At 42.0% G+C, this 22,459-nt stretch overlaps 1 protein-coding gene across 2 annotated transcripts; it reads right to left on the minus strand.

The window, feature by feature from the left end:
- Positions 1 to 393: 393 nt before the first annotated feature.
- LCMT1 (leucine carboxyl methyltransferase 1) lies at positions 394 to 22,209 on the minus strand. 2 transcript variants are annotated; one of them, XM_048866610.2, is made up of 11 exons: positions 22,000 to 22,209; positions 20,207 to 20,298; positions 19,545 to 19,666; positions 17,956 to 18,032; positions 16,381 to 16,442; positions 9,952 to 10,054; positions 7,973 to 8,093; positions 7,045 to 7,146; positions 6,466 to 6,557; positions 3,665 to 3,762; positions 394 to 1,217 (listed from the first exon to the last, which is right to left on the minus strand). In XM_048866610.2, the coding sequence occupies exons 1-11, from the start codon at positions 22,095 to 22,097 to the stop codon at positions 1,195 to 1,197; spliced, it is 990 nt and encodes a 329-aa protein (XP_048722567.1). In that variant the 5' UTR covers positions 22,098 to 22,209; the 3' UTR covers positions 394 to 1,194. The 2 variants fall into 2 exon arrangements, with proteins under 2 accessions (XP_048722567.1, XP_074989467.1); XM_075133366.1 differs by lacking the exon at positions 22,000 to 22,209 and adding an exon at positions 21,718 to 21,740.
- Positions 22,210 to 22,459: the final 250 nt, after the last annotated feature.

Genomic DNA, 22,459 nt, shown 5'->3' on the forward strand with positions numbered 1-22,459 from the left:
TCAGAGTAACAGCCGTGTTAGTCTGTATTTGCAAAAAGAAAAGGAGTACTTGTGGCATCTTAGAGACTAACGAATTTATCTGAGCATAAGCTTTCGTGAGCTTCAGCTCACTTCATCGGATGCATACTGTGGAAACTACGTCTATGTCTTCTGCAGTTTCCACAGTATGCATCCGATGAAGTGAGCTGTAGCTCACGAAAGCTTATGCTCAAATAAATTCGTTAGTCGCTAAGGTGCCACAAGTACTCCTTTTCTTTTTAGGAAAAAGTAGTGTATGATATTAAGACAATTGCATCTGTTTGCACCTATTACTAGAGGTAATGCTGAAGTGTCTGGTGAGATGAAAGTGTCTAAATATTAGATATTCCCATTATGAATAAGACAGTAGACAGGTTATAATTACTAGACATTTATTACCCTTCTTGAAGGCAAGTTGCAAGACTCAATTTCAGGTAGCATTTTTTTGGAGGACAGGGGATTGGCGTGAAGACACAGCTGGCGCTCTAGGTCTTCGACTCCATTTCTCACCTTTGCCATCACTGCTGGACCTCAAAGCAAAACCTTTCCACTTTCAAAGTCCTGCTGAATACAGCCAGTTTTCCTGTACACAGCTGAGCAAGAGTCAGTGAGAAATTGAGTAAAATGGCAGCCACCTAGCTGCAGCCTGAACCTGGAGAAGGCCCAGGGGATACCTTTTCACAAAAATAAATAAACCTGAATAGAAGAAAAAAACGCTCTATGATCAGCTGTGAACACCACAACGTAGCATCCACTAACGCAGTCCACGGCACAGCTTACACATCTTCCCTTCACAAACGCGTTTCACGTACATCCAGAGAGACACACAGGATGAGTAAAACCACCAAGGACACAGTGCTCTCACCTTTAAACAAAGAGAGTGGGTGTTTTAAACAGGAGTTCTCGACATTCAAAACAGTCTCATACCAAGTCCCTGAAAAAGGGAGATGAGTCTCATAGCGGAACGATTGCTCACAAAGGCAGTAGTGATTGATGAAAACAATTACAAGCCAACAAGAAAGGGTCAGCATCAGCAACACTGCACTGGTCACTTTCTTTTCACTGGCGCCGTTATGAGGATGAGCAGCCTGGAGTCCTCACATGCACAGTCCCATCGTTTGTGTGAGCTCCCCTCCAGCAGTAGGTGGCAGCTTTGGCTTCTTTGAATTGAATACTTTAAAATGTGATGTTTGAAAGACCTATTTGAAAAGAAAGTGAAAGGAGAATATATTCCTAGGCCAAACACACTCCACTACTCTTAGAACAGCTACTGGGTGGAAAGGGATGTTTATAACAAGTGTCTGGAACCGAAGGAGCATAGGGGCAAGGTAAACGGTCAATATTGCAACCAGAGAAATTACACATCAGTGATTTAAATATGTTGACATTAATTCCCACATTCTTCAGACACCACAATATTTTGTTCCCTCCAGTACTTTATTTTAAGGACCATACAAATGTGAAAAGCAAGAGACCACCATGGGTGATAGTAGGCAGCAATGGAATAAAGTAGAAAGAGTCTAGTCCCTCTCCATATAGTTTCTAGCATAGCGCCACTCTATTAACAAACAGGAAGAAGCCCAGGAAAAAGCCACAGGACCAATTTACAGGATTAAAGGGACTGATTTGTGAGGAAAGATAAAAAGAATCCAGTAGCCTGGCTAAGAGAAAGCCACATGGCAAGTCTGCAAATATTTGAAGGGTTTAAACCAATTTAAAAGGAAAGTGAGGATTTACCTAGGGCAGAACAAACGCGGAGCTGGGAGGTAAGGACTCAGGGCAGGAATGGGAAAGTAAGGTTCAGTGTAAGAAAAAGGCCAGTTTCTGACAATGGGAGCGATCAGTCGGTGGAACAGCTCCACTTCAAAGGGCTGAAGTCTCACTGCTCAAGGCCTTACAATCAGGGACGTATGTTTAGAATAGGATTAGCCAATGGAGATAACAAATAAGTCTTGTCTCTCTGCAGCTTCTCAGATATGCTGTACCATTCAGTCCCTGCACATACAGCTCCTGCTGATAGCAAGAGGCCCTGTGAACGAAGGGCACCTATTGTTCAAAGTGTTTTTCTAATCAGAGTGAAGCACAGCAGAGGGATAACACTAGCCAATATTACTGGGGAGAGATGAACTTTTTGTGCTGAGCTCCTCAAGATATAATCCTGCATGGTCATCACTTCTCATCTCCCTGTCATCAATAGGGAACCAGGCATTCCTGCACCTTACACACAAAGACTGTAGGCCCTGCTTAGCAGACAGTGTAAGCCAGCAGCTGTTATGCTGCAGCAAAGGAGAACTTTAGCTCTAGCTTCATCAGCCAGATAAACTATTCTGCACCCAGCCTGGCTAGGATATATGGGAAACCCTTTGGAAGAGGTTTCTCCCACTAAGAGTTGATGACGAGGAGCATGAATGAAGATTACTTTAGAATCTTACTCCATTGCACCTAATGGACAATTGAGAATAACTGATTCCCTGCTGTTTTTTCTTGGGTTATCCAGCTGGAGAAGCTTTTTGGGAATATTCAAACTATCGAGCAGCCTATAAAATTCTGCAGTAGAGTAGTTCTAACTAGAACTAGTCAGAAAACCATTTTCCCATTCTGCAAAAATGTGAGCTTTTGAAAATGTTTCCCATTCTGCATCAAGACAAACCAGAGACCTTTGGAAATTTTTTGTAAAAAATTGGGGAGAGACACCCACCCCAGACTAGCCAATAGCCCAGTGGTTACGCTACTTACCTGTTTCAGAACAGGGACGTGAACCCAGGTTTCCTATTTGCCAGGCAAGTGCCCTAGTCACTGGGCTATTGGCTATTCAGGGGTGGGTTGGTCTCCCTCTCTTTTTGATATATTCCCACAATAAGCGTTGGTTTCAACATATTGGCATTTTCCAATAAAATACGTCAAAAATTCCCAGCTTTACTCCTAACCCCTCCGAATGTGCGCCGGTTGAAGACGTACAACCAGCCACCCAAACCATACCTAGTTAGTTGGTTTGTTTTTTTAAATATGCACCAGCAACACATGGTGCTACAGGAGATACAAATTAAGACAAATTCCAGTCCAGGACACACACAATTGTAAGCTGCTTGCAGTTTAAGATCAGGAGACAGATATGAAGAGTTAGATTAAGAGGGGAAATTTTGTATGTTCCCCCCACATGCAGGCACCAAGAGAAGACTGGCTCTTCAGGAGAGATACAAAAGGGGGCAGCATGAAAGGAGCAAAGACTAAGCTGATGGAGAGAGCATTTCAGTGCTGTCAAGTCACTATGAAACCAGCCTGTTTGTTAATTTATACAGCACTCTCAGTGTGCAGGACTTTGGAACCCACTTTATTAGCTCTGACACCATCACAAGCTGGCAATTGCCAGAAAAGTTATTTAAGATCTCTGTTAATTTAAAAATCCTAACCCTGATCTACTTGGATGGATTTCCTGGTGTGGCAGGTTGCGTGCCTGTACAAACCCTTGGAGGATGTGGAGTGAGAAGCACTTGTCTAGTCACGACCAGGTAGGTGCCCACTGCTGTACAAGGGTAGAGAAGCTGCCCCCAGGTCCTGCTACTGGAGACTCCAGGGATACACCTGATGTATGCAGGCAGCCTTGCCAAGCTTTAAACAGACATCCTAAAACTTAAAGAAACATTACCCAGATTACAGCGATCTTTCACAGCCCAGCAGATGCAGTAATGCTGCATGAGTTGTTCAAGGAGTTCCTTTTCGTCGAGGAATTCGAGTCCCTCTATTCTGTAGGGAAATAGAAATTATGATTTAAAACTTAAATCTTCCTTGCGCATTTTGTAACACGTCTCTTTATTCCACAGAAGTGAGCAGTTTCTGTAGTGAAAATTTTCTTTTTGGCATACGAATATGTACAAAAGGGGAAATGGCAGCGCTCTGAGCCTTTGCTCAGGCTAGAACGTACAGCAGTCAGGGATGCCTGATTTCACCGTTTAAAGGGAAATTTTTTGAAGGTCCCCAGTAAGTTGTGCAATAACTACCAATGTGCATACCTAAGTGTGATTTTCTATATACTACCTTTGTCTTCTCCCCTCCTTTCTAACTGCTGGGATTCAGTGTACCAATGCTAAACCATGCATCTTGACATTACGATAAATATTTTTTATTCATCTCTTTTGCTAAAGTACACATAACATCATCAGGTTTGTGGAGATGTAATACTATAGGCTGATGAAAGGAGCCTATATCCTGATGAATGATTCTCGGCTACCATTTCAGACTCTACTCCCATCAAAGCCACAATATATTTACTCATTGCCATTGTCCAGAAAAAGGGGAAGTTTCATTGCATTGCAGCAGAGTTTTTCTGAATGCCATCATGGCTCCCAATAACCACCTTCCTGCGTGAGCAAGTGACTGGCCACACTCCCAGATCTTATGGATGAGACATGTATAATTATTTATATTACCATAGTGCCTAGAACTCTGAGTCATGGCCCAAGAACCTGCTGTGCTAGTCGCTGTACACACACAGAACAAAGATGGTCTCTGCCCCAGTTTCCCATCTAATGACTTCCTTCCTCGCGAAATGGCCATCCCTACACTCTATTGATATTTTAGTCTTTACCTTCCATTCTAAAAAACTGTTGAAGTGGAAGTGCTGCTGCTGTGGACAAGGCCAGAGGCAGGTGCATTTCGGTGATGGGTAAGTGATTCCTAGATATACACACCACGTCAGTAAACACTGTAAAATCATTCAGAATAAAAGAAGCTATAAAAATAAAAGGCATTCTCCTCACTGAAGGTCAGAGAACTGGGGTAGCTCTTTCACTGGCACCTGGGACAGACAAAAGGAACTGAACAATCATCAATGCTTTTTACCATGGAAGAAACGTTTGACACTTCAGTAACAGATTGAGAAAACCCAACCTGGACACCCTGACTTGGACTGCATACAATTTACAATCTCATGGCTTGGGAAATCTCCATACGTGAATGTTTATTTTGATCAAAATAACCTGGTTGGCCAGCTCAAACTGCAGCTGATTACGGACTTCTAAATTGCCTGCAATACTGATTAAACATTTAGCAAGTTACTTATTTAAAAACTTATCTGTCTCATTCTTTTTCACATTAAGGACTTAAACTGATATCTCTGATTGTGGAGATGGCCACATGCCCAGAAAGCTTATTTCATGAATAATCCAACGGTAGTGAATGGTAATGGCTCACTTTGGGAAGGAAAGTGCAGATGAAAAGTCTACTTTATAAAAGCAAATTTATAAGATAGATCACTGCACCACTCATCAGGGAAATGGCACCCTGATGGGTGGAGGCATGGCAGATGTTTAACAGCCAGCAACAACATTATGTAACAGTTTCTGTCAGCTGAAGGATAGATACAACTACAGTTCAAACTGTAGATGCAATGCAATTGACCAACTGGAGTTTATTGAGGACACAAGACACCCTCAGTTTATGCTCTGTGGGCTAGACTCTGCCCTTAGACCTGGCCATGAGCAAGGCAAAGTGCGTAAGCTGCATCAACCCATTGCGACTTAGACACTCCTCTCCACATTGCAAGTCTTCTCCTGCTTCATCGTGAGGTGCAGCAATGTATTCTTGGCTTATACCAGCAGTATCCATCCTGCCCTGGCTCAGCTACCTTACCCAGCCAGCAGGGGGAGCAGAACAGAGAATGACCATTCCCCACCCACTTGCTCCAGAGAGGGAGGAAGCAGACACAAACCCTTGCTTACTCTACAGGTCTGGATCAAAGATCTGGCTAAGGGGAGTTCTGACTCCCTGGTATGAGCACATAGCACGAGTCACAAGCTAGCCCCATGTGCTTCTAGTTCACCCATCGCTGCAGTGGCTTAGGCACCAAGAAGGAATGCCAAAGGAACTTTCATTCCTGTACTTCGCATTCCTACAGGTCTCTGTGCTCAGAGCTATTTTACATCTCCTCCAAAGACAGCACCAACGGTAGCAGCCGTGCCCCGTCGGCATGCTGAGGGAGAGTGGAGGAGGGTAAACTCTTAGATCCAGGGTACTGCCAAGAGCAGTATGAGCAAAGTCCCACTTGCAAGTAAGACTTAGGGCTTGGCTACACTTGCATTGTATAGCGCTTTAACTTGCTGGCTCAGGGGTGTGAAAAATCACCCCCCAGAGCAGCAAGTCAGAGCGCTTTAAAGTGCTAGCGTAAACAGGCTCCAAGAGCTGGGAGCTAATCCCAGGAGCACTGGGAGACCTGTCTCCCAGTGCTCCACACTTGCACTTCAAAGCACTGTCATGAGAGTGCTACCCTGGCATACCCATAGATAGTGTAGCCATACCCATAGATAAACCTCACTTAGCTCAAGAGATAGAAGGAGATCTCAGGAAGGTGGTGCTATGTATTACAGATACCAAACAAGTGATTGAGATGAGCTATTGTGGAAACATCATTTAAAAGGAGAGTTCTGCCTACAAGCAAGCAGTCAGCAGTACCTTTTGACATCAGCCTGTGGCAAGTAGCGGTAGACTTCCATCATATCAATGGCACGTGCAGTTTCCCAGCCATTTAACAGTAACCGATCCCTCTGTAAAATGAATGGGAAGTAGCATGCTCAGACAACTTGAGAAGGAAAGTGAAGGCAAGGCAAGTGCCCGGTCTTTTTCTTGGCATTTGCTAGGAGTGGTATGTGCATTAGGGCTGGAGACCTACTCTCTGACATTACAAGTATCTGATGAAAAAATCATTTCTGATTAATGGAAATTAAGATTCCTAATAAGCCTAAAATTGAGGGTAAGATTTTTGCTTTTCTCAAAAAACAAACAGTCACATTTTTACTCACTGGATACAGGAGATGAATGGTGTCTATGTAATATAGAGGGGTAATTCTTTATTATTATGACAAGTGGGAATATGAAGTGTTTGTACTGGCAGAGGCAAGTTAGCGTACACACAACTGCTATCCACTGGTCTGAGTCTTCTTATAACTGCCGTATCTGGAGAAGCTGAAGCTTGCCATTACATTGATAGTTTACTACCAACCAGACTCATTGCTCTGTGTGGGCTGGCCTCACCTGAGAGTCTAAGGATTTGCAGGCTTCCACTCCAGCCAGGCTGCACTGTCTTCTCTGCAAATTCTCAATCATGATCTGCCCAAACCTATCAGCCATGTTCACCTTGGAAAGAAGAGGAGACAAAAGGTGTCATTTTTCTCTTTGAAAGGGGATTTAACTGAGCATTAACAACTGGACTGGAGGCCTGCCAGTGCTGTTCACAGACCAACTGAAACTAACAGAGCCAATGCTGCTGGTTGCTCCCAACTTGATTTAGATTTAGATCAGTAACTTACAAGGTGGAAGGTTCATTATCAACCCAAGCTATCCAGGTCCCAAAAGGCAGCTTTTCACTTTCACACAGAAAGACTCAGTGAAGGCTAAGGCAACGTTTGCTCCATTATCAAAGGTGCCAAAGGAGTGATGACTATAAAATGTAATAAACTTATGTAACAACATCACACAGTGCCATTTCCTTGAATTGTGCCATCCTCAACCATCATCTTAGAATTCTAAAATCTGGATTAATCAGATTTTGGAAAGAAACTCAGTTGTTTCATTTTGCTACATAATAACACACATCAACCATTCACCAGAACATGCATTTGTAACTATTTGTTACCTAATATCGGAGTTCAGTCCCATAGCCCCCCCTGCATTGGAGGTATTTAAGAACAAGTTAGACCAACACCTGTCAGGGATGGTCCAGGTACACATACTCCTGCCTCATGCAGGGGGATGGACGAAATTAACCTTGAGACCCCTTCCAGCCCTACCATTTCTGGAAATCTAATCCAAAAGCCAGCTAAATCCTGAATTTGCAGAGTTTGGATTAGAAAAATCTACGAAATTGTAATCTATCATCATTTTACATGCAAAACTCCCACTGCTCTCAGAGAGTAATATGCAAGTAATGCAGCAGTGAAAAGCTACATCTTTTTCCTTTTACCTGCTCATAGTTTATACACATAGCCGCCTGAAAAGTGTTTGCTGCCCACTTTAGAAGACTTGCGGACTGCTGAGGGGTCATATAAACCAGCACACACTCTGCTATCAGGAGCGTAGGCAATCTTTAAAAAAAAAAGGGGGGGGGGGGAGAGGAAAAAAAATCAAACTGTTTCTACTATATATCATTCAAGAATGGTGAGCAACAGACAAGTGCTTTCACATGCACATGTGAACCAGTTAGGGACACGCCACATCTCAATGAAACAGACATTCCTGGAGGACTGAATCATTTTACCATGCAAAGACTAGGATTGGGTCTCTAGCCTTTCCAGGTGATACTAGCAATGAGAGGTTACTTGTACAGGAGTTGTAAGCTTTTCCTATTCCAGCGGTTTCCTAATCTTTTCCATACCATGACCCCAAGTTACAACAGAAAAAGAGGTACAAGGCCCCTTTCCCATTTAGCCACAATGAAAGGGAGGTTTCACGAGCCCCCAGAACCTGTTCATGACCACTAGGTTCTGTTCTTTACCCTGGCCTGTCCCTTTCCCAGTAGCAAACCAGGTATTGGCAAGAGCTTGTCCCCTCTTCATCCTGCAATTTTGTCTTGATCAGCAAAGGCAAGACGGATACTTCACTTTCACCATCACATCCTGAATCTTAATTCTCCTTTGCCATAGAAGGAGCTGGAGGCTGTGTATATTCTGTGGAGATTTGGACTTCAATGGATCTTGAAGTCTGTTCCTGATGAGCACATGCTCCCTGCTCTACTCCTTTCACACAGTAAAAGTATCTCTCTGCATAGAATATTTAAGAGGCCAACATTTTAAGGACAGCCACATACAGACCAGTACCAGCAGAAAGGCCTTGACAGTACCAGATCACGTTTTGCTAGCTATGATTCAGCTATTGCTTCTCTTTTCCCCTCCATCCACACTGAAAAATGCAAATATCTACAAGAGTAATTTTGTCTATAAGTAAGAAGTTTGCTTTTTGATACCTTTATCACTAGAAACAAAAGGAATTCCACAAGGAGTTGTGTAGATAAGCTGGGTCAGTGCTTTTAAGATGAAAGTGCAAAAATCTAAATGACAGCTTAATACATCCTGGCTACCTCACCCGCCTTTTCCCTGATAGCTATGCTCTCTTTCTCTCTCTCAGATTTGGAAAGGGCATCGATCACTTTGGAAATGGCATCCATCAAAGCTCTCTGGGCTCACGTACTGAAACTTAAGTACATAGTTTCTGAGCAACAAAATCCCAGATTCTACCTCCAGGACAGAGCTCTTGACAGATTCTCCCGTTACCTACCTCAGGAAAAAATAAAAGTCTTAGGATATAGGTTGACCTTAAGAGGAGGCATAGAAAGCAAGCTGCAAGAGTAGAAACCTGGAAGAGTAATTCTGTGTATGTTAGTGTCTTTATTCTATAAAGTACTGTAGTTGGGTACCAGAATCTCTTGGACAGCACCCTCTAACAGTACACAGATGTAAGAGTATATAGTGAGTTAGTCACTAATCATTAACAAAATGTAAACTGAAATGCAATAAATCCAGCTTCTAAAAAAGGCAATTCAGAATAGCAACATTTGGGCAATGTGCCAGTGTTCTTATTTTAAATCAAGTGAGATTTATAATCCCAGGTATTATAAATGAGCTACACACATACTTACAGAGCAGGCATAATAGTTGTAGTGGATTTTCCTCTAAGAGGTTTGATGTTTTCTCATGTAGGAAGAGTGTGAGTCTTGCAGAATGGGCTGAAGATGAGGAACTACCCTGATTAGGACTTGGAAATATGCAGGCAATGACTGCAGTAGCAGCCTGCTCGGTGAAGCTGCACTGTATCTGCACAATTCCTTCTGCTCAAAGGATTCAGAACACGGTAACCATGGAAATGGCATAATAAAAACTGGAGGCAGTTACCGTACTCCCAAAACAGATTTTGCTTTCACCAGACCTTTGAAACAGATTATCTTACTGTGTATCCATGTTAAATTTCTTTAGTTTTTCATCCAGCTCTGATGAGTCTCGAAGATCTGCTGCAAGTATAGCATATCGGCTGGAATCTAGGCTGTGAGCATCTGCAATTTTAAGATTAATGGTTAAGTTCTTGATAAGAAAAAGGGATGTTGCAATTACTGGAGTATTTTTAAACAAAGGAAGACATGAGCAACTTGAGATCCAAAGTTTGACCTGCTGTATATTAAAAAGAAATAAACAGCAGAGTCTTAAAAGCTCTCTGTAGTAACTAAATACTGTATATGCAGGATATTAATTTACAGATTGCAATGGATTACTATCAGACTGTTCAGCAAGCTGAGTCTCTTGCTTCTATCACCACTAATGCAGGTAGATAGCCGACTGTTGCCATTGGTTCAGGGTGGGGAGAAGGGAAACAAAAGATAAGGATAGCAGGATGTCCCCCAAGGCAAAATAAGGCTTTGTCTGAAGGCTTGATTTATTTTGTAAGACCTCCTAACGTTTCCCCATACACTCTGATTTACTAATAAATAATTAAATTTTAATTCCACATAAATCAGCAAAGGAACCACCATTATGATGTAATAAGGATTAGCACATTACTGGATGGCAGACAGAAGACAGGAGTTCTGAATGTTTTTGGTCATAAGAACGGCCTTACTGGATCAGACCAAAGGTCCATCTAACCCAGTATTCTGTCTTCTGACAGTGGCCAATGCCAGGTGCTTCAGAGGGAATGAACAGAACAGGCAACCATCAAGTGATCCATCCCTTGTCACCCATTCCCAGCTTCAATTATGTTAATTTAGTGTTCAAAGATTAAGTGAATGAAAGGAGGAGGTATTCTGTAGGGGCAGAGATGCTTCATAAAGCTACAAGGATAGCTGAGCTCTCAGGAAACTGCTTTTGACCAATACAAAAAGAGATAAAGCCATGGTAGTCAGAAGGTTAAGATACACACGGATGTTCCTTTATGCTGGCATTAGACCGACAGTATAAGGAAGTCAGTAGTAGCATTATTGTTCGTGACTGGTAGCAAAAGGAATCCCATGTCCAGAGTAGCCAACCAATTCAGACTCTCAGTCTAGTCTCCATATGAAGGACTTTACATTTAAACTGAAGATATGGTTTGATGAGACACTTGAAAAATGCCTGGGGGCAAAAGGGCAGAAGTCATATTTTGAAGGACTTTAGGCATAAAGTTAGATTGTCCAAGCAACTGGTTTATGCCCTACTTTGAACTCAAAAACTGTGATTATACTGTAAAACCACTAGGTCAAAATGGCACATTCATTTCCCCATCCGAGCACTAGCAGTAAAATAAGTAAACAATGGAAAAACCCCAAGTGAGATTCAAATGTCCTTGCAGCATTCAGTCTATATACATCTGCAATAGCTATCACTAGCTTTGGCATAGTTTCATTTGGAAGCCTCCAGTAACACCATTGCAGACAAACATCATTACTGAATGCTAATATGAGGCCAGGTGTCAAAAACTAGCTAAAGAGAGTGCAGCCAAGTGAATGAAGAGACAGGAAGAACAGGGTTTTCCATTTCAGAAAAACTAGTAATTGAGAAGCAATTTATTAAACTCAGTAAGTACTTCAGACACTGCAACTGGCATAAACCTGCCTAGCTCTCAAGCTACCAGCACTCCAAACTGTCACCAGCAAAATAAAACAAACAGTTGCTGAACAAAGATACAAACACAGAAAGTTCACTCAAAGATAAAGTTGGGCAGAGTAAATGATTCACCATTTGAGTCAACATTTTCTGCACATTTACTCTGTAACAACAGCTCTATTTCCCTCACCCATTCATTTCAGTTATTATACCAGGCCCACAAAAGTGGTATTCAAGGGCCAGGTCATCCAAGCAGAATTCCAGATGGCCTAGCAAAAAGCAGGGAAGGAATGATGAGTTAAACTGTCCTATCCACACAGGATATAGCAAAATACATCATCCAATTAGCAACTAAGTTAAATACAACTTCTGTTTCACACTTCATCAACTTGAATACATTCATAAATTAAAGTTTGTTCTTGGCTGTAATAAAAAAAATGCAAGGTTTGAGAGGATGTTGTGATGGGCACAGTATCTGGCTTTTAATACTGGCTGTCTAGGTATCTATAATCTAGAAGCAAAGACATCTGAGCTCTCTTAGTGCAAACTAAGGCACAAGTGCAGTACATACGGCATGCAAACTGATGCACTTGTCATATCACTAACATGACATTTTTAAGCAATAGCACCTTTACATATCACAATAATTCTTACATGCACACGCACAAAACTTGTAAGTGGTTCTGCTTGTTAAGGAATCTTGGAGAAATGAAGTATGAGGTTAAGTGAATCTGTTCTGAAAAGTGAGATTAGACAAAAGAGCATTAGGAAAAGTCTCTGAAAAGCGAGAAAAAGTTTTTAAACCACCATCTCTCTGAAATTCCTTGTAGGATTTTCCCCAGGAGCTCTACAAAAATTCTGACTTTGGAAAAGATGTGCCATGTAAAATTTAGGAAGAATTAGTTACGTTTTAGTAAACCTAATAGTGAAGGTATATGATAAAAATCAAGCTTAAACCTTTTTTAAATGGATAGACTAACATCCTTCTGTAATTATATTCTGAAAACTTACCCAAGGCAAGGCAAGGGGCTATATTGTGTATATTGCTCTAAGGCCAAAAATCGAAGTCAGGCTATAAATAGCTGCGTAAAATATCACAAACTGGCATTGTACTTTGCCACCACATGACAATTATATTACTTAACATCCCATTTAGAGAGCTCCAGATTTACAGTTCATACCAGTGAAGCAGAACAAATATAAACACAAACACACAGCTACCTATAGTGCAGCGCAAAAAGCAAAAGCTAACAGCATCTTGGTACTCAGTCATATTGTCTTGACTGGTCTGAGTCTGGGATTTATGAACAGAAAGTTTAGTCAAGTGAAGTTGATTCCAGTTCTCTTTAGTGCAAGGAACTTCCACTGCTTCTGCTTTCACTATCTGCCTTGCTCCTCCAAAGATCTCACATCACAATAACCTCCCCTTGGGAAGAAGAGCTCACAGTTCCCACAGAAGTCTGGCAAGCAGGCTCCTTCCATCAGCCAAGGAGTGTTGCTTGAGAGCTTTCTCTCCCCATGCTGGGCCAGGGAGCTGCAACCCTGAACTATTCTCCTCCATGGCACCCAGTGGAGAGAGGTGGACAACAACAAAAGGCGATTGAGAAATTGAAGGAATAAGGCTTCCTGTTTCAGGCCCCGCTTGGGAATATTTCCAAGTAGGGAAAAGAAAGCACTTTTCCCCTCCAAAAGCTGAAATGTTTCTTTGGAAGAGGCATTTATTTTCTGTGGATCACTTTTCAATAGTCCTGCCACATACCATCATTAGAAAGATTGGGACAGGCAACTAAGCACATGGCTCTTTTAGTATCTTGCGCTGGCAAGCGAAACAGATGAAAGAGTCAGCTGTATGCAACTAGGAGATGAAGCAGTTGGGCTTTAAAGTGAAGAAGTCATGGTCTGTAAGATTGAGGGGTTTATTTAAGTTTCAGCCTTTTCACTGGTAGAAATATGCAACTAACTTTGGGCCTTGACCCATCCTGGTCCGTTAGTGGACAACAACAGCTTATGTGCTATTTCCCCCATTTTCTTTTGAAAAGGACATTTATTGATTTGTGCCTCTATTTGTTCAATTGTGAAACAACTGTAACAGTTGTGTTTCAGTTCCATGCAATCTGGATACGATACACATATCCAACCATAGCAAAGCTACAGAGTAGTTTGTATTAAATCATTTATACCTTTGCAGTGTGTATCCTTCCTCTGAAAGTGGGTTTCTTTTACTCAGTTTCCCTCAGTATGTTTACATATGGGGTGATGGCCTGAGGTTTGAGTTCTGTATAATCATTTAAGAAAAGAAAATAATCAATACTTTAGCCTCTCAGTTTACTGAAGGATGAGAAAATGCAGCACTTTCCAGGACAGCCACAATGAATAGCTTACTCCAGTCAGCAGTGTGACAGATGAAGAGTACCATCATCTGAAATACCATGGGGGCGGTGGGGGTGGGAGATGGGGAATTAACCATGGAAATCAATACCTACATCACAAATTTTTGTGAATCCATGCACCCAGAACACAAACATCTGAGGGGACCAAGAAAGAGCCCCCTGGATAAAGTATAACAGGACTAAGACTCGAAGAATTTTGTCCCAAACATTGGATAAAACTGAAAGAGCAAACAGACTAAGAATGAAAAATAACCCAGTTCTCTTGCTGTCATACAATCACAGGACCCTTACCAATGAAAGATTTGCAGATTAGAAGCAAGGATTCAACATATGAAGATGTCTGCATTTGGTAATGAACAAATCTGGAAATGCATGGGCAAAAAAGCTGCTCCAAAGTCTAGACAGTGTACCAGCTAATTAAAGAGCGGGGATCCACACAAGTGGCATGGTAAGACAGTGCTCCAAGAAAGTTCTAGATATTGCTGACAAAGTAATGGAAGGTGGAGAACAATCCTCCTAATATTACTTTAATAAAGCCACCATATTGATCTGGGACTTCAAGAGAAAACTAACAATGCATTCAAGTGAACAGCCAAGTGTCAACACAGTGGCTCCAATTAGTTGTACAATTCAGCAAGCTATGGAGCTCTTCCCTCAGGTATCTATTTTCAGACTGCAACCCCTGCTATCATTTCCTTCCATGAAGGACAAGGAAGAAACATGCTGCCCTGGAACCAAGAAAATTCATCTGTTGGTACTTGTCCTAAGAAAGAACTAGAAACATGTTACGCTTGTGGAATGGAAAGCGGCGACAGGACAAGAGTCAGGTCAGAGGATACTTTTCATCAACTGAAGTAGCATATGCCAAAGCATACATCTCAGTAGCGATTTAAATACAAGGGGCACTAGGAATCCATCACAATCCTGGATAAATTGTTCCAATGGTTAATTATCCTCACTGGTAAAAATATGCATTTTATATCCAATCTGAATTTGTCTAGCTTCACCTTCCCACCATTGAATCTTGTCATGCTTTTCTTTGCTAGATTGAAGAGCCCTTTACCTACACCATGAACTGAAATTTGATGCTTATAGACTGATTAAATTCATCCCTTAACCTTCTCTTTGTTAAGATAAACCATTTAGACTTAAGGAGCTCATCACTGTAAAGTAGGTTTTCCAAATCTTTTAATTATTCTCCCGGCTATTCTCTGAACCCTCTCTAATTCATCAGCATCCTCTTGAATTAAAGCCCATCTGCTTTTGGAGCTGACAGTAGACCATACATGCTCTCCTTTTCAGAGTCCAGTCCTGCAAACACTTACTGAGAATTGTTCTTATTAACGAAGTCAGTAGGACTATCTCCATCATGAAGCACATCACCTGGTAGCACTGTGTGCTGGATGGCCCCCTTCAGTGAGACTTGCATGGACCTTTTTCTACTGAAGCAGATTAACTAGCTTTGGGACAAGTCCACAGCTGTCACTACAGGGCAATGTTCTCCTACCCAAGGCCTGAGTACTGCTCACTCGGAGCCCTGGTGATCCAAAAGCAAAGGACAGAGTTTTGAACTGTGCAACCTACTGCTATGCAAGGACTCACTAGTGTCTCACTAGTGAGACAGCCAAGTTAGAGTATGCTTTTTTGATAGACAGGTAATACAGCCCATCATTGAAAAGCAAGTTACCTATACCACCGTGCAAACAGTTGTTTTGGCACAGGTACTAACTAGTTACAGAAGGGGTTTTTTTGGTGGGGGTGGGAAGTAGTCCCTTGGGAATGGAACTTCAAAAGCCAGGCTTTTCATGTAAGCTGCAAAAACACATTGATGGGCCCTACCATCTGAGAATGGGCTATGCAGACTGACTTCATTATGCAGTTCAGATGGTAGATACAGATAAAGGACTCATGCAATTAACGAGACAAAAGAAGAGAGGTAGGGATAACACACAGAAGACTTTTTTTATACAAGCTACTGTCCTCGTGATCCCTTATCTTCTTACCTTTCCAAGAAGCAGAAGAAAGCATAATCAGTAAATAATTACACCGGACCCTCGCTAGAACACACGTCTATATAGCGTGAATTTGCATATAACGCGGTCATGGCCATGGATCCCAAATTTAATTACTTTCACTGGAATTCATTTTAATGGGGTCCCCGGGGTAACGCAGTACCACGCATGGATCCCAAACCCTGCGTTCTAGCGAGGGTCCGGTGTACAACGTAAAGAAAAAATCCTGGGAGAGATTGCCAAGTCCCCGTGGAGAGGAGAAGACCTTTTTACCAGCCTCCCCTCTCTCACGCCTCCCTTCACACAATGCATAAACCATTAAAATCCTGCCCACATACTGAAGTGAAGAGATTAGAGATTAAAAAAAGACAGTGCATTACTGATTTACTTAAGATGACTCACCTATTAGAAACGACTCCCCAGAATGGGATTCCATAATTGGTTTTGACAGGGGAGGTTTTGATCTGTGGGGGGGGAGGGAGGGGAAAAGTGTCAGTGAGCAGTTTACTGGCTTACATGATGTCATTTTTCATTGCACGAAAACATCTCTGCCCTCTACTGGTAACAGACACATCTACCCTTAGATTTACCCTTAGACCTATTTACTAAAGATTGTAGTTTCTTGTTCATCTTTTAGTTATAGAAGCAAACTCCACTAAGAAAAGGTATGTACTGAGCTCTAGACACTCTTAAGCCTTGGAACAAGTCTTTCATCTCATTTCATGTCACGTATACTTTCTAACTTCCCTATGAGCTTCCATTTACTAATCATAGTTGCTCTTTCTACATCAAAATCACTCTCCCATGGTAGCCAGCCTCAGCATAGAAGTCTGAGGATTTTCCATCTCTTTCTAAGATTTTAAGGGGAGAAAGAATGCAGAGTTTAGCATCACTAGAGACAACCCTCTTCTGTTCTGTAGTCAGAAGTACAGCCCACTTTGCTCCAGAAGTTTTTGTATATCATAGAACACTCAGTTTGATAAAGTGACTGGGTAAGCTAAAGTATAATTTGCATATATAACTAAGTCTTGGTAGTAAGAGATCACTACAGTACCTCTTATTTTTAGGACACCCAAAACTGTGCTATGCTTTACAACAGTTTTCAAACTTTTACGGCTGCATACCCCTTTCCAAATAATGTAGTCTACCACATACCCTCATCTGAGATAGGTATATTATGATCCTATGATTGGATTTCCAAGTCTTACTAAATAAAATGCATTGTCCACCGTTACAATTTTCTCGCGTACCCCCAAGGGTATGTGTACCCCTTTTTGAAAACCATGGATTAATAAGGAGACAGAGCCTGATCTTAAATAACGTATAGTTTAAATAGGTTACATATAAAGAGACGTGGGGACAGAGGACTATAACATTTTTCAGTTATATTTTCACCCTATATCATAATTTTTATTTAATTTATAGGCACACAACTGGAAATCTAATCAGTTTAACAAAAGTGAATTTTAATTTGTTTCAGGCACCACCCCGGCCATGAATCTTCCTATTCATGTCTGTAGGGTTTAAAAGTAGAAAAATACCTTGTAGCCACATTTTCCTGTCCCTGCTCTATTGTTCATGTGGCTCTTTAACAAGGAAACAGTGACACTGACTATATGCGAAACATTAACTAAATACAAAAACTAAAAAAAAAAAAAAAAGAAAACATTCTCTCTAATCTCTTCCAGGTGTTACTTGTAATAATTGTGAGCCAAAAGTGTTCAGAGATGTGTAGTTTTTAAGCTGATAGTGTCTTCAACTGTTTGCTAATGACAGCCCCTTCATATAGATTTCAATCCTTTCTTACTCACTATATTAAAGCTTTGCTGAGAAACAAAGAGATATGGCAGTTAGTACATGTGGTTTGTGATTAGTGAGGTTCTTTCTGCTGGATTACAAATTTTTTTTTTTTTTTAATAAGGAAGCTATATTCAGCTCTGTATAGCTAAACATGAAGCAACACACACACATACTTACTTGATGTTATGTATTTTTCTTGCTACTATCATTGGAAAATCCACTTCAAAATATTTTTTAGGGAGAAGATTTTCATCCTGAAAAAAAAAAAAAAAAAAAATCAGAGCAAGAGTCCAACCTTAGGACTTCATGCAGAGAGAATGAGGGACTTGATTCAGTTTCCCCCTGAACAGTTTTGTTTCATGTTATAGTAGAGTTTCCAGTTTTTGATACCTTAATGCTCTGGGTTTTTTTTTTAAATAAATGAACTAAAAATTAAAGAAACAATATACCCACCCAATAGCAAAGAAACAAACATTTAAGATATTCGAGTAAGCTGGACAAACGGTATGGGGTTTGGCAACCAACATACTGGAAATTGAATTGCAATATACGGTCAGGACATAGTATACAACAGCCGGTTGCAGCAACAGAAGTTCACTCACCATCGCCCAGTGTATGCCTCCAAGGAAGGAAAGAGGAACATCGCACAGGGATGCACACAAAGAGCTTGTATTAGTCAACTTCTTACAAATATGTACCTGCTATGTAGCCCACCTGCTGCATCTCTCAAAAATCCATCCAAAGGGTTAGTTTTAGTCCATGTTCTAGAGGACGGTTTGTGTGCAGTCCACAAGTTGCACGCATGCTAGCAATCTCAAAGAGGATTAGAGCTCTATACTCCCCTATCTGCACGAAGTGGGGAGTCCCACCAGACCCAAGTTTAGGCACAAAACCAGGAAAGCATGGGAAAGCTTGCACTGTCCCACTGCCTATGCGGTTCTTCTTCTAGGGATAGATATGTACTGCTAGCTCCAGGGCTGTCAATCTTCCACCTTTCTGAACGCTATATTAACAAAGAGTTGTGTTAACTACCACGGAGAACACTGACAATTATTCTTAACTGGGTCTCTTTCTATATTACACCTGCTGGTCAAGAAGAACAGAAGGTGGTGTAGCACAAGGATATAATTAAAGGTACCACTCAGCTTTGTTAAACCTTGAGAACAGTGTTTCAACATGGTTTTAGCATGAGTGCAGGCAGGGCAAAAGCCTCAGAACTTGATTTTTTTTTTTTAATCCAGTCTATTTGCAGGACTATAGCACAATAGTTTAAGGTCCCGCTAAATAAACTTAGTTTTTTCAGGATGTCTTCCAGCAATCCATTTACATTGATAGGACCTGATCCTGCAAAATGCTAAACACACTTACCTCTTATAAACATGAGGAAGAACTAGAGTTTGCTTTTATATAGAGTCTTACCATAATATTTGTCATTTAGAATCTTTCAAAGAATAATGCAAAGTAGTATTTAGGACACAGAGAGATGGTACCAAGTATCATGTTGCACTTGCTCTCTCTTGATTCTGGATTTAGACCCTTAAATACGAGCAAGGAAATGGAAGTATTATAGATGATACAAGAGCTATAAGGAACGGAAAACTAGGATGTTTCCAAACAGCCACTAGAGGTCACCTTTGTGCCAGGCACTCCTACATGACACTGGATTGACTGGTCAATAATTTGTTTCTTAGGAGAAAATAGGAGAAAGTTTCAGATATGCGCAAACCCTTCCTTTTCCTCATGTTAGGATTCTGAGTGATCATCACCTTTAATCTCCAGAACATGGTATCCATACCGGCACCAAGATTTATGATTTGACAGTTGCATTCTGTCTTCTTTAAAAAAGCCGTAAGTAGCTGACTGACTCCATGGACACGAGCGTAGTATCCTGCAGGAGAAAATGTGTTAAAAAAACCCCAGACAACTATAACCATTAGATGTTTGTTTTTTAAATTAAGTTAAGATTACTAACAGAGCTCCACACCTGAAGAACTGGAAATTTCAGTTTAAAAAGAGTTCAAACTGAGTCATCTTCGCAGATTAATTCTGGGAGATATACAAACTATGCAGCTGCTTTTATTATTCTCACGTGGAGAGTATTACAGTATTGCCTTGTGCTTTGAGGTTGTGGGTCACATCCCTGGTCTTTGGTTGCTTTGTGTGGTACATTACAGGTGAAGTGGGACACACATGAAAACACAGTTTCCAATACTAAAGGCAGAATGTGACAGAATATTAGAAAGTAATGTTCCAAGACTGAAGGTCCAGTGTGCAAACACTGGGGAGAGCTCGTATCAACCTGTTACATGCTTCCCACATACATTCTATGATATCCAGTATATGGAAGCTCTATCTGCTGTTGTTCAAGAACTCCACATATTCAGAGTATGTTTGCATTGTCTTTGTTTAAGTTCACATGCTAACTTGCCTCTATTAATTTCAGGTGCTTTTCTTTCTTTGGCCGGTCTCACAAAATATTGGATGTAAGGATCCTTCCAGTAGCCAATACTTACAGCAAATCTGACAAGGGCATGGGGTGCGGGAGCGGGAGGGGAAAAAAAGAAGAGGAGGATTAGCAAATAGAGCCATCAGGGTTTACTGATGAAGACTTAACTTAGACAGAAAAGCTAAAAAGCTGTCTTGGGACAGTCTTCCAAAGAGGTATCCTTGGGTGAGAGACTTAAAATGCCACTGGACACCCAAGACCATTCAAACACACACAGATTACATAAAGTAATTCTACCTAGAAAAAGACTGCTGTTACTATTGTAACATTTTTAATGTATTTCTCCCCATGTATTTGAAGAATTTCGCAGAGACACAAAGCAAAGTTCAGGTACCACCTGCGAAATAATTTGAAGAACTTCAGTGCAAAGATTTCTTCCCTGAGGCCCACTAGATAGAGCAGCTGTGTTGTGACAAGTACCTGGGGATAGCCGTGTGGTGGCACCTTAAAGACTAACAGATTTGAGCATAAGCCACTGGACTGAACTCCTTATTGTCTGTGTTAAATTCCAAGGATTGCACATCACATGGATTTTAATTCCACACATCAACCTAACCTCTAATGGGTATGTGGCTTGCGTACACGTAAACCAAACTGGAGCCTCTAAGTGCTACCTTTATACTAACAAAAATAATACCTCCCCCAGAATCTCTTCACAATTAACTCTCAGAACTAATCGCCAGCATGTTGTCTCCACACCCCGATCACAATGACATCAATGAGGGCAAAACTAGAGGTACAGAAACATTAGACTACAGTAAAAGATTTATAAGTCACTTGAAAAGACTGTCCCAAGACACCAAACATTACTGAACTGTGTCAGACTTCCATCGCAAGTATGACTCACACTCTCTTCACCATATGGCTTTATCTATAATCTCTACAAAGTCAGGATGTTTTTTCAAGCCCTGCTCTTAAACGTTTGTCCAAAACGTATCAAAGGAATAAGTGTACTAGGTAAAATTAAAAATAAGCATGCCACCCTGCCCAGCCCTTCCATCCAGGGTGCTGTATTTAACTGTAAGTCCTGTCAATCAACTTTCTATTTAATTGTTTAGAACCGTGGTTTTCAACCTGTGAGAGGTCTGCAGACTACGTCTAAGATTTCCAAAGAGGTACACACCTTCACTGGAACAAGTTTTTTCAGAGTCCACAAATGAGAACAGGTTGAAAACCACTGGTTTATAATGTAACTTACTACATCCCTTTTCCTTTGAAAATCAACCAGCCAAAAACATCTTAAGCTTTCTGGACTCATTCCTCCTCTTCATCCTTTTTCCCCCCTAAACGAATCTTGATGATTTTTTTTTCTCTCTCTTCTTTTGCCACCTACTCTCTCTCTCTTTCCTCATGTATTAATTGAATTCCTATATATATATATATATTGGGGGGGAGGGGGCTGAAACCCTCCTAAGCCCCCCAGTCACTCGCACCCTGGCATCTTCTGTTACTGCAGGGTCCAACAGTCCCTCCTGCAGCCCATACAGACCATCGCCGACCCTGCAGGGACCCAACGCCTTCGGCAGCTCCCCCAACACCTTGCGCGCCTATTTCCGACGCGCCATTCCCTGCCCGGCTGGCTCCCCCCGCCCGGGGGTGCGGGGGGGGGGAAGGGGTCTCCCCTACCCAGCTTCTCCACACCCAGGCCCGCCCCCCTCTCTGCCCCTCCTGAGGCCTCGGCTCCGGCCTGGGGGCGCGGCCGCCCGCCCCGGTACCGTTTACAGATGGACGCGTCCTCGCAGGTGCCCCTCACCGCCTCGTCCGCCTCCTCGGAGCCGGCAAAGGACGGGGCGTCCCGGGCGGCGGTCGCCATGGGGGCGGGTCAGCGGGGGGGAGGCCCAGACAGGGGCATGGAGCTGGGAACTGCGAAGGGGCCCGCAAATCTCCGCGAAGACTTCCGCCCCTACAAACGAGCCCCCGTCCATTGGGCCTTCCCGACTCCCATTGGCCACTGGCGAGCAGCTGCATGACGAAGGGAGCTGCTGTTGGTCAGTTGTACTGCCAACTCAAATTCGACCCAATAGGAACGTGGGAAAGCTAACAAGCCCCCCCATTAAAGGTCAGCGCGCCGCAAGGGTTTCTGGGAGTTGTAGTCCTAGTGGCTCACAAACGTTAACTCACAAATGTTGAATAATAATATTTAATAAATAGCAGGACTGACCAGCCTCATCCTCC

This window comes from Caretta caretta, chromosome 10 (assembly GCF_965140235.1).
Source record: "Caretta caretta isolate rCarCar2 chromosome 10, rCarCar1.hap1, whole genome shotgun sequence".
Classification (NCBI taxonomy): domain Eukaryota; kingdom Metazoa; phylum Chordata; order Testudines; family Cheloniidae; genus Caretta; species Caretta caretta.

Excerpts from the sequence above, each read along its gene's own strand:
- LCMT1 (XM_048866610.2), bottom strand. The coding sequence starts at position 22,097 with ATGGCGACCGCCGCCCGGGACGCCCCGTCCTTTGCCGGCTCCGAGGAG. Across the intron at positions 20,299-21,999 it reads GACGCGTCCATCTGTAAACG|ATTTGCTGTAAGTATTGGCT; the intron begins GTACCGGGGCGG and ends TGCCCTTGTCAG. Across the intron at positions 1,218-3,664 it reads GAAAGATCGCTGTAATCTGG|GTCTTTCAAACATCACATTT; the intron begins GTAATGTTTCTT and ends CTTTTCAAATAG.